Source organism: Salvelinus namaycush, unplaced genomic scaffold (genome assembly GCF_016432855.1).
Source record: "Salvelinus namaycush isolate Seneca unplaced genomic scaffold, SaNama_1.0 Scaffold35, whole genome shotgun sequence".
Classification (NCBI taxonomy): Eukaryota; Metazoa; Chordata; class Actinopteri; order Salmoniformes; family Salmonidae; genus Salvelinus; species Salvelinus namaycush.
The window spans coordinates 61261-75000 of record NW_024060452.1 but is presented as its reverse complement, the minus strand read 5'-3'; the positions used below and the strand labels follow the sequence as shown (position 1 = coordinate 75000).

Sequence of the window (13740 nt, the reverse complement as noted above, 5' to 3'; positions counted from 1 at the left end):
TAAATCTATTAGCTAACCACGTTAGCAAAAGACACCACTTTTTTTACTCCACCAGTTTTTTACTCCATCAGTAGCTATCACAAATTCGACCAAATAAAGATATAAATAGCCACTAACCAAGAAACAACTTCATCAGATGACAGTCTGATAACATATTTATTGTATAGCATATGTTTTGTTAGAAAAATGTGCATATTTCAGGTATAAATCATAGTTTACATTGCAGCTACAATCAGAAATTGCACCGAAAGCAGCCATAAAACTTAGACACCAACGTCAAATACCTAATTACTCATCATAAAACATTTCTGAAAAATACATAGTGTACAGCAAATGAAAGACAGGCATCTTGTGATTCCAGCCAATATTTCCGATTTACTAAGTGTTTTACAGCGAAAACAAAATGTAGCGTTATATTAGCTTAGCACAATAGCCAGAAACACTTGGGCGCCGACGACTAGTTTACATGCACGACAGATATATGAAATAGCATCATAAAATGTTTCTTACTTTTGCTGATCTTCCATCAGAATGTTGGACAAGGGGTCCTTTGTCCAGAACAGTCGTTGTTTGGATTTAGAACGGCAACTTTCCCTCTTCATTTAGCACGCGCACTAGCCAAGTGGCACGGATCTCTCCATCGTCAACAAAGTCAGAGAACGGAACACGGCAAAACTCCCGAAAAAAATTAAATAATCTGATTAAACTATATTGAAAAAACATACTTTACGATGATATGGTCACATGTATCAAATAAAATCAGAGCCGGAGATAGTAGTCGTCCATAACGGCAGCTAAACAGAAGGCAATCCCACTGTCCACCTCGCGCTCCCAAGAGTACCGGAAATGAGGGACACGTCATACAAAGAGCTTGTATTCCAATTCAGACCAAGATAAACACGAAATTTCTTCTCTCACAGCCTCTTGACATCCAGGGGAAGGTCTATGAAGTGCACGTATACTCTTACGTATCATGCCCATGTATAGGCAGGAAGTAGAACAGAGCATCGATTTCAGACTTTCCACTTCCTGGTCAGGAAGTTTGTGCCAAATGAGTTCTGTTTGACTCACAGATATAATTCAAACGGTTTTAGAAACTAGAGAGTGTTTTCTATCCAATAGTAATAATAATATGCATATTGTACGAGCAAGAATTGAGTACGAGGCCGTTTGAAATGGGCACCTTTAATCAGAGCTATTCAATACTGCCCCTGCAGCCATAAAAAAGTTAACTACTGTCTGACCTGTACACACACAGTCAACATGTTAACTACTGTCTGACCTGTACACACACAGTCATCATGTTAACTACTGTCTGACCTGTACACACACAGTCAACATGTTAACTACTGTTGACCTGTACACACACAGTCAACATGTTAACTACTGTCTGACCTGTACACACACAGTCAACATGTTAACTACTGTCTGACCTGTACACACACAGTCAACATGTTAACTACTGTCTGACCTGTACACACACAGTCATCATGTTAACTACTGTCTGACCTGTACACACACAGTCAACATGTTAACTACTGTTGACCTGTACACACACAGTCATCATGTTAACTACTGTCTGACCTGTACACACACAGTCAACATGTTAACTACTGTCTGACCTGTACACACACAGTCATCATGTTAACTACTGTCTGACCTGTACACACACAGTCAACATGTTAACTACTGTCTGACCTGTACACACACAGTCAACATGTTAACTACTGTCTGACCTGTACACACACAGTCATCATGTTAACTACTGCCTGACCTGTACACACACAGTCAACATGTTAACTACTGTCTGACCTGTACACACACAGTCAACATGTTAACTACTGTCTGACCTGTACACACACAGTCAACATGTTAACTACTGTTGACCTGTACACACACAGTCAACATGTTAACTACTGTCTGACCTGTACACACACAGTCAACATGTTAACTACTGTTGACCTGTACACACACAGTCAACATGTTAACTACTGTCTGACCTGTACACACACAGTCAACATGTTAACTACTGTCTGACCTGTACACACACAGTCAACATGTTAACTACTGTTGACCTGTACACACACAGTCAACATGTTAACTACTGTTGACCTGTACACACACAGTCAACATGTTAACTACTGTTGACCTGTACACACACAGTCAACATGTTAACTACTGTCTGACCTGTACACACACAGTCAACATGTTAACTACTGTCTGACCTGTACACACACAGTCAACATGTTAACTACTGTCTGACCTGTACACACACAGTCAACATGTTAACTACTGTCTGACCTGTACACACACAGTCATCATGTTAACTACTGTCTGACCTGTACACACACAGTCAACATGTTAACTACTGTTGACCTGTACACACACAGTCAACATGTTAACTACTGTCTGACCTGTACACACACAGTCAACATGTTAACTACTGTCTGACCTGTACACACACAGTCAACATGTTAACTACTGTCTGACCTGTACACACACAGTCAACATGTTAACTACTGTCTGACCTGTACACACACAGTCATCATGTTAACTACTGTCTGACCTGTACACACACAGTCAACATGTTAACTACTGTCTGACCTGTACACACACAGTCATCATGTTAACTACTGTCTGACCTGTACACACACAGTCAACATGTTAACTACTGTTGACCTGTACACACACAGTCATCATGTTAACTACTGTCTGACCTGTACACACACAGTCAACATGTTAACTACTGTCTGACCTGTACACACACAGTCAACATGTTAACTACTGTTGACCTGTACACACACAGTCAGCATGTTAACTACTGTCACCACCTGGGTTTACTATGCACCAAACATACCAAAACACTACTCAGAGAGATACTATCTAACCTTGTCCAATAACAAATGCCTGTATTCATGAAGACAGGCCTGATTGGAAGGCAGTGTGTGTCTCACCTGCGCAGCATGAGTTTGGGGTTCTTGCTGTGCACGTATTCCTCCATCAGCTCCAGCAACAGGCTTCTCATGATGTCTGTGTAGTACTCTAGTTTACCGTGCAGAGCCACGGTCAGTAACGAGGCAAAGTAGACCCTGGACCTGGCGTTAAAGTCTGGACGGCCCTCCAAGGTCTTGATGAACTAAGAACACACAGAGACGCAACAGAGAGATGGGATTAGCAACTCAGTATAACTCTATAGAACATCTGTAGGTACAGAACGATGGCAATACTCAAACTGTATCTGGCACAAGTACTGTAGACAGGCAGCCAGACTAATAGACAGACAGAGCCAGACGGACAGGGAGAGAAACAGTCCTCTCAGCCAGCTGAGTAAACCTACATTGATGAGGAAGGTCTTGGAGTTGAGCAGGTTAGAGAACTGATTGAGGGCCTGAGCTACGATGACCTTCCGTCCCTCGGGGATGTCCAGCTTGCCAGTGATCATGACGTCGTTGTCCCCGTCTTTAGAGGGCAGGAAGAAGACCCGGTCTGTGTAGGTCTTATAGTCCAGGAAGGGGATCCTGGCCTCACTCAGGTCATTGGTCTGGTCCTCCATCTCTATCATCAGGTCTGGAGGAAGATACAGAACACAACAAGACTAGCTCCTAGGAGAACCACAACAACAAGACTAGCTCCTAGGAGAACCACAACAACAAGACTAGCTCCTAGGAGAACCACAACAACAAGACTAGCTCCTAGGAGAACCACAACAACAAGACTAGCTCCTAGGAGAACCTAAACAACAAGACTAGCTCCTAGGAGAACCTAAACAACAAGACTAGCTCCTAGGAGAACCGCAACAACAAGACTAGCTCCTAGGAGAACCGCAACAACAAGACTAGCTCCTAGGAGAACCTCAACAACAAGACTAGCTCCAAGGAGAACCACAACACAACAAGACTAGCTCCTAGGAGAACCACAACACAACTAGCTCCTAGGAGAACCACAACACAACAAGACTAGCTCCTAGGAGAACCACAACACAACTAGCTCCTAGGAGAACCACAACAACAAGACAAGCTCCTAGGAGAACCACAACAACAAGACAAGCTCCTAGGAGAACCACAACAACAAGACTAGCTCCTAGGAGAACCACAACACAACAAGACTAGCTCCTAGGAGAACCTAAACAACAAGACTAGCTCCTAGGAGAACCACAACAACAAGACTAGCTCCTGGGAGAACCACAACAACAAGACTAGCTCCAAGGAGAACCACAACACAACAAGACTAGCTCCTAGGAGAACCTAAACAACAAACTAGCTAATAGGAGAACATAAACAACAAGACTAGCTCCTAGGAGAACCACAACAACAAGACTAGCACCTAGGAGAACCACAACAACAAGACTAGCTCCTAGGAGAACCACAACAACAAGACTAGCTCCTAGGAGAACCACAACAACAAGACTAGCTCCTAGGAGAACCACAACACAACAAGACTAGCTCCTAGGAGAACCACAACAACAAGACTAGCACCTAGGAGAACCACAACAACAAGACTAGCTCCTAGGATAACCACAACAACAAGACTAGCTCCTAGGAGAACCACAACACAACAAGACTAGCTCCTAGGAGAACCTAAACAAGAAGACTAGCTCCTAGGAGAACCAAAACAACAAGACTAGCTCCTAGGAGAACCACACCAACAAGACTAGCACCTAGGAGAACCAGAACACAACAAGACTAGCTCCTAGGAGAACCTAAACAACAAGACTAGCTCCTAGGAGAACCAAAACAACAAGACTAGCTCCTAGGAGAACCACAACAACAAGACTAGCTCCTAGGAGAACCACAACAACAAGACTAGCTCCTAGGAGAACCACAACAACAAGACTAGCTCCTAGGAGAACCACAACAACAAGAGTAGCTCCTAGGAGAACCACAACAACAAGACTAGCTCCTAGGAGAACCACAACAACAAGACTAGCTCCTAGGAGAACCACAACAACAAGACTAGCTCCTAGGAGAACCACAACAACAAGACTAGCTCCTAGGAGAACCACAACAACAAGACTAGCTCCTAGGAGAACCTAAACAACAAGACTAGCTCCTAGGAGAACCAGAACACAACAAGACTAGCTCCTAGGAGAACCTAAACAACAAGACTAGCTCCTAGGAGAACCAAAACAACAAGACTAGCTCCTAGGAGAACCAGAACACAACAAGACTAGCTCCTAGGAGAACCTAAACAACAAGACTAGCTCCTAGGAGAACCACAACAACAAGACTAGCACCTAGGAGAACCAGAACACAACAAGACTAGCTCCTAGGAGAACCACAACAACAAGACTAGCTCCTAGGAGAACCACAACAACAAGAGTAGCTCCTAGGAGAACCACAACAACAAGACTAGCTCCTAGGAGAACCACAACAACAAGACTAGCTCCTAGGAGAACCACAACAACAAGACTAGCTCCTAGGAGAACCACAACAACAAGACTAGCTCCTAGGAGAACCACAACAACAAGACTAGCTCCTAGGAGAACCACAACAACAAGACTAGCTCCTAGGAGAACCACAACAACAAGACTAGCTCCTAGGAGAACCACAACAACAAGACTAGCTCCTAGGAGAACCACAACAACAAGACTAGCTCCTAGGAGAACCACAACAACAAGACTAGCTCCTAGGAGAACCTAAACAACAAGACTAGCTCCTGGGAGAACCACAACAAGACTAGCTCCTAGGAGAACCACAACAACAAGACTAGCTCCTAGGAGAACCACAACAACAAGACTAGCTCCTAGGAGAACCACAACAACAAGACTAGCTCCTAGGAGAACCACAACAACAAGACTAGCTCCTGGGAGAACCACAGCAACAAGACTAGCTCCTGGGAGAACCACAACAACAAGACTAGCTCCTGGGAGAACCACAACAACAAGACTAGCTCCTGGGAGTACCACTTGTTACTTCTATTTCTTATTCTTAAAACTGCATTGTTGGTTAGGGGCTTGTAAGTAAGCGGCACATGTGACTAATAACATTTGATAGTGTGTGTGTAATGTTATAGGTGTGTATGTGGTGTGTGTAATGTTATAGGTGTGTATGTGGTGTGTGTATTGTTATAGCAGTGTATGTGGTGTGTGATAGTGTATGTGTTGTGTGATAGTGTGTGTGTAATGTTTTAGCAGTGTGTGATAGTGTGTGTAATGTTTTAGCAGTGTATGTGGTGTGTGTAATGTTATAGGTGTGTATGTGGTGTGTGATAGTGTGTGTGTAATGTTTTAGCAGTGTGTGTGGTGTGTGATAGTGTGTGTGTAATGTTTTAGCAGTGTGTGTGGTGTGTGATAGTGTGTGTGTAATGTTATAGCAGTGTGAAAGTGTGTGATAGTGTGAACATACCTGTGAATTCCTTCTTGCAGCGGTCTCTCACGCTCTCCTCCAGATGATCCAACTGGTGTTTCACTTTCTCATACTCTCTCTCTGCCTGCTGGCTCTTCCTCCTGTCATTAACACACAGGAACAGTCCATTAGACTACTAACACACAGGAACAGTCCATTAGACTACTAACACATAGGAACAGTCCATTAGACTACTAACACATAGGAACAGTCCATTAGACTACTAACACACAGGAACAGTCCATTAGACTACTAACACACAGGAACAGTCCATTAGACTACTAACACATAGGAACAGTCCATTAGACTACTAACACACAGGAACAGTCCATTAGACTACTAACACATAGGAACAGTCCATTAGACTACTAACACATAGGAACAGTCCATTAGACTACTAACACACAGGAACAGTCCATTAGACTACAGACACACAGGAACAGTCCATTAGACTACTAACACACAGGAACAGTCCATTAGACTACTAACACACAGGAACAGTCCATTAGACTACTAACACACAGGAACAGTCCATTAGACTACTAACACACAGGAACAGTCCATTAGACTACTAACACACAGGAACAGTCCATTAGACTACTAACACACAGGAACAGTCCATTAGACTACTAACACACAGGAACAGTCCATTAGACTACTAACACACAGGAACAGTCCATTAGACTACTAACACATAGGAACAGTCCATTAGACTACTAACACATAGGAACAGTCCATTAGACTACTAACACATAGGAACAGTCCATTAGACTACTAACACATAGGAACAGTCCATTAAACTACTAAAATTTAGGAACAGTCCATTAGACTACAGAACTGTTCCACAATGTGAATCTGTAGTTTGTACATTTGAGATTATTTCATTGGTCCTAGAGTGGAAACTCCAGACACCCATTTCACCGGGTGAACTAAAAACAATTCACCCATCACAACTACATGAGTGGTGCTTGATGGGAAGTGTAGTTGTGTACCTGTAGCAGTAGACGGACACAGCTATAAACAGTAGCATAGGGACGATGACAGCTGGGATGATGATAGCCAAAGGAACCTCATACTTCCTCTCATAGTTCACTGAGCCCACCACCCACTCACCATTACCAAACTGTATCTGTTAGGGAGAGAGGGAGAGAGAGAGATATAGAGAGCAAGGGAAAGAGAGGTGAGAGGGAGAGAGAGACAGAGAGAGATATGGACAGAAATTAGCTACAAGACATATATAGGCAGATATACATCAAGGTATTGATACTGATATGTCTCTGTCAGGACTGAGTGGTCCCGGTCAGAAGACTACGATTATTGTATGGTTCAATCAGGTGGTTTAATGCCTTGACTGAAGTGAATGTCTGCAACACAGGACATTGGATTACGTTTGGACATCCCTGATTTAGATAGAACTGTACAGGAACACTAGCACCTATCTGAAACATGTTGAGAGCCAGAGAGACATCAGCTTGTCCAGTGCTAATGCCTGAAGCCTCTCTCTCTGTGCCTTGGGTTTAGACAGAAGGCCAGTGTCTTCACCGTTAGGTCCAGAGGGTCGGAGCTGGTGTCTCTGCGCTGGCGTTTGGAGCGGGCTCTGGGCTGGGTGGACGGAGCTTCCAGGAACAGCTTGTCATCCTGCAGGATGGTCACCTTACAGGAGGCATCTCCTACGAACGCCTGGGCTTCTTCAGCTGTCATGGCCTTGCTGAAACCACGACCCTGGGGAGAAAGAGAGAGGTGGCTGGCTGTTAATCTCTGGACTGCAGGGATATGCAGTCATTTGTAAAAGCAGATATGATTACCTTAATATTATATCAATGCACTATACTTGTCTTTTCTCTCTGGGGGGACATCATAGTCACAAAGCAGAATACATTTTTCTGTCTGTCCCTTTTTCTCTCCAATTTCGTGGTGTCCAATTGGTTGTTACAGTCTTGTCTCATCGCTGCAACTCCCGTACGGACTTGGCAGAGGCGAAGGTCGAGAGCCGTGCGTCCTCCGAAACACAACCCAACCAAGCCGCACTACTTCTTGACCGCACTGCTTCTTGCCCACTTAATCTGGAAGCCAGCCGCACCATTGTGTCGGAGGAAACACAGTATAACTGCCGACCGTGTCAGCGTGCACTGCGCCTGACCCGCAACAGGAGTCGCTAGTGCGCGATGAGACAAGGACATCCCTGCCGGCCCAAACCCTCCCCTAACCTGGACGACGCTGGGCCAATTGTGCACCGCCCCATTGGTCTCCTGGTCGCAGCCAGCTGCGGCAGAGCCTGGACTCAAACCCAGAATCTCTAGTGGCACAGCTAGCACTGCGATGCAGTGCCTTAGACCACTGTGCCACTCCGAAGGCCCGAAGCAGAATAACATTTAAGCCACAATGGCCCACGGAAAACGATAAGCGAGTATTACCAGAAATAACAAAAAAAAACTCCTAAACAGTAACCATGACAACACAACCCCATAAGAATAGTGTTACTGTTCTTTACCGTGACGATGATGATGGAGGTTTCAGTGATGATGTTCTTGGTCAGTTCATTGAAGAACGGGTCGGCGTGGTACTCAAAGAAATTCAGTTCCTCTACCACGTTGTCTAGCTGGAGGAAGGTCCTAAAGGACTGGGTCTCAGAGGACCTGTTCACCGCTGGACTGTCAAATAGCAGCACTGTGTCGTTCTTATGTACGGCAGACTGGATGAACTGGAGGGGGGATGGAGAGGGGGGCAGAGAGAGAGAAGAGAGAGAAAAATATTTCATTCCTGGCAGGACACTGTGTGTTTAGTCTCACAGAGAAGTCTGTAGTCACAGACAAAAACATAAAACTCACTGAGTCACTGTTGACATCCTAGCTACCTGCCACGGATAATACCACAGCTAGAGTACTGTACACTAGGACATGCTAGCTACCTGCAATGGATAATACCACAGCTAGAGTACTGTACACTAGGACATGCTAGCTACCTGCAATGGATAATACCATAGCTAGAGTACTGTACACTAGGACATGCTAGCTACCTACCATGGATAATACCACAGCTAGAGTACTGTACACTAGGACATGCTAGCTACCTGCAATGGATAATACCATAGCTAGAGTACTGTACACTAGGACATGCTAGCTACCTGCCATGGATAATACCACAGCTAGAGTACTGTACACTAGGACATGCTAGCTACCTGCAATGGATAATACCACAGCTAGAGTACTGTACACTAGGACATGCTAGCTACCTGCAATGGATAATACCACAGCAAGAGTACTGTACACTAGGACATGCTAGCTACCTGCCATAGATAATACCACAGCTAGAGTACTGTACACTAGGACATGCTAGCTACCTGCAATGGATAATACCACAGCTAGAGTACTGTACACTAGGACATGCTAGCTACCTGCCATGGATAATACCACAGCTAGAGTACTGTACACTAGGACATGCTAGCTACCTGCCATGGATAATACCACAGCTAGAGTACTGTACACTAGGACATGCTAGCTACCTGCCACGGATAATACCACAGCTAGAGTACTGTACACTAGGACATGCTAGCTACCTGCAATGGATAATACCACAGCAAGAGTACTGTACACTAGGACATGCTAGCTACCTGCCATGGATAATACCACAGCTAGAGTACTGTACACTAGGACATGCTAGCTACCTGCCATGGATAATACCACAGCTAGAGTACTGTACACTAGGACATGCTAGCTACCTGCAATGGATAATACCACAGCTAGAGTACTGTACACTAGGACATGCTAGCTACCTGCCATGAATAATACCACAGCTAGAGTACTGTACACTAGGACATGCTAGCTACCTGCCATGGATAATACCACAGCTAGAGTACTGTACACTAGGACATGCTAGCTACCTGCCATGAATAATACCACAGCTAGAGTACTGTACACTAGGACATGCTAGCTACCTGCCACGGATAATACCACAGCAAGAGTACTGTACACTAGGACATGCTAGCTACCTGCCATAGATAATACCACAGCTAGAGTACAGTACACTAGGACATGCTAGCTACCTGCCATGGATAATACCACAGCTAGAGTACTGTACACTAGGACATGCTAGCTACCTGCCATGGATAATACCACAGCTAGAGTACTGTACACTAGGACATGCTAGCTACCTGCCATGGATAATACCACAGCTAGAGTACTGTACACTAGGACATGCTAGCTACCTGCCATGGATAATACCACAGCTAGAGTACTGTACACTAGGACATGCTAGCTACCTGCCATGGATAATACCACAGCTAGAGTACTGTACACTAGGACATGCTAGCTACCTACCATGGATAATACCACAGCTAGAGTACTGTACACTAGGACATGCTAGCTACCTGCCATGAATAATACCACAGCTAGAGTACTGTACACTAGGATATGCTAGCTACCTGCCATGGATAATACCACAACTAGAGTACTGTACACTAGGACATGCTAGCTACCTGCCATGGATAATACCACAGCTAGAGTAGTGTACACTAGGACATGCTAGCTACCTGCCATGAAAAATACCACAGCTAGGGTAGTGTACACTAGAGGGATTAGAATACACTACTGGCAGGAAACAGAACTTGTGGAATGGTATACTAACCTCAATGGGAGGGGACTCTAGAATGATAACATGGAGTGTATTGTATAATAGGAGTGGACTCTAGAATGATAACATGTATTGTATAATAGGAGTGGACTCTAGAATGATGACATGTAGTGTATTGTATAATAGGAGTGGACTCTAGAATGATAACATGTAGTGTATTGTATAATAGGAGGGGACTCTAGAATGATAACATGGAGTGTATAATAGGAGTGGACTCTAGAATGATGACATGTAGTGTATTGTATAATAGGAGTGGACTCTAGAATGATAACATGTAGTGTATTGTATAATAGGAGTGGACTCTAGAATGATAACATGGAGTGTATAATAGGAGTGGACTCTAGAATGATAACATTAGGTGTATTGTATAATAGGAGTGGACTCTAGAATGGATAACATATAGTGTATAATAGGAGGGGACTCTAGAATGGATAACATTAGGTGTATTGTATAATAGGAGTGGACTCTAGAATGGATAACATGTAGTGTATTGTATAATAGGAGGGGACTCTAGAATGGATAACATATAGTGTATAATAGGAGGGGACTCTAGAATGGATAACATATAGTGTATAATAGGAGTGGACTCTAGAATGATAACATTAGGTGTATTGTATTAGTAGTGAGTAGTGTGTACTAACCTCAATGGGAGGGGACTCTAGAATGATAACATTAGGTGTATTGTATTAGTAGTGAGTAGTGTGTACTAACCTCAATGGGAGGGGACTCTAGAATGATAACATTAGGTGTATTGTATTAGTAGTGAGTAGTGTGTACTAACTTCAATGGGAGGGGACTCTAGAATGATAACAGTAGGTGTATTGTATTAGTAGTGAGTAGTGTGTACTAACCTCAATGGGAGGGGACTCTAGAATGATAACATTAGGTGTATTGTATTAGTAGTGAGTAGTGTGTACTAACCTCAATGGGAGGGGACTGAGAGAAGTCATCAGTAGAGGGCAGCACCTTCATGGTGGCTCTCTGGATGAGGTCAAAACCACTGCCCACACACACGATCCTCCTGCCTCCACTGAAACACCAGACAACACACACGTCAGCTCTCAATACAACACACACGATCCTCCTGCCTCCACTGAAACACCAGACAACACACACGTCAGCTCTCAATACAACACACACGATCCTCCTGCCTCCACTGAAACACCAGACAACACACACGTCAGCTCTCAATACAACACACACAATCCTCCTGCCTCCACTGAAACACCAGACAACACACACATCAGCTCTCAATACAACACACACGATCCTCCTGCCTCCACTGAAACACCAGACAACACACACGTCAGCTCTCAATACAACACACACGATCCTCCTGCCTCCACTGAAACACCAGACAACACACACGTCAGCTCTCAATACAACACACACAATCCTCCTGCCTCCACTGAAACACCAGACAACACACACGTCAGCTCTCAATACAACACACACGATCCTCCTGCCTCCACTGAAACACCAGACAACACACACGTCAGCTCTCAATACAACACACACGATCCTCCTGCCTCCACTGAAACACCAGACAACACACACGTCAGCTCTCAATACAACACACACGATCCTCCTGCCTCCACTGAAACACCAGACAACACACACGTCAGCTCTCAATACAACACACACGATCCTCCTGCCTCCACTGAAACACCAGACAACACACACGTCAGCTCTCAATACAACACACACGATCCTCCTGCCTCCACTGAAACACCAGACAACACACACGTCAGCTCTCAATACAACACACACGATCCTCCTGCCTCCACTGAAACACCAGACAACACACACGTCAGCTCTCAATACAACACACACGATCCTCCTGCCTCCACTGAAACACCAGACAACACACACGTCAGCTCTCAATACAACACACACGATCCTCCTGCCTCCACTGAAACACCAGACAACACACACATCAGCTCTCAATACAACACACACGATCGATTGATTGATTGATTGATTGATCCTCCTGCCTCCACTGAAACACCAGACAACACACACGTCAGCTCTCAATACAACACACACGATCCTCCTGCCTCCACTGAAACACCAGACAACACACACGTCAGCTCTCAATACAACACACACGATCCTCCTGCCTCCACTGAAACACCAGACAACACACACGTCAGCTCTCAATACAACACACACGATCCTCCTGCCTCCACTGAAACACCAGACAACACACACATCAGCTCTCAATACAACACACACGATCGATTGATTGATTGATTGATTGATCCTCCTGCCTCCACTGAAACACCAGACAACACACACGTCAGCTCTCAATACAACAGAACACACAATCCTACTGCAACTCTCTGTTGGCTGGGCTCCCTGCTTGTGCCATCAAACCTGTGCAACTCAGCAGAACGCCGGAGCCCGCCTGATGTTCAACCTTCCTAACTTTTCCCATGTCAGCCCGCTCCTCCACACACTCCACTGGCTTCCAATCAAAGCTTGAATCCACTACAATACTATGGTACTTACCTACGGAGCAGCAAGAGGACCGGCCCCTCCCTACCTTCAGGCTATGTTCAAACCCTACACCCCAACCAGAGTACTCTGTTCTGACACCTCTGGTCTCTTGGTCCTCCCTACCTTCAGGCTATGTTCAAACCCTACACCCCAACCAGAGCACTCCGTCCTGACACCTCTGGTCTCTTGGTCCTCCCTACCTTCAGGCTATGTTCAAACCCTACACCCCAACCAGAGTACTCTGTTCTGACACCTCTGGTCTCTTGGT

At 44.8% G+C, this 13740-nt stretch overlaps 1 protein-coding gene across 1 annotated transcript in view; it reads right to left on the bottom strand.

The window, feature by feature from the left end:
* Positions 1–13740, bottom strand: part of LOC120040415 (plexin-B2-like) — a 59316-nt gene that overhangs the window by 14455 nt on the left and 31121 nt on the right. Inside the window, exons 21-27 of the mRNA XM_038985583.1 lie at positions 11895–12003; positions 8836–9045; positions 7887–8066; positions 7337–7473; positions 6345–6445; positions 3338–3567; positions 2955–3136 (exon numbers count right to left, since the gene is read on the bottom strand). Coding sequence (XP_038841511.1) covers positions 2955–3136; positions 3338–3567; positions 6345–6445; positions 7337–7473; positions 7887–8066; positions 8836–9045; positions 11895–12003 — 1149 coding nt within the window. The remainder of the gene's footprint in view (positions 1–2954; positions 3137–3337; positions 3568–6344; positions 6446–7336; positions 7474–7886; positions 8067–8835; positions 9046–11894; positions 12004–13740) is intronic.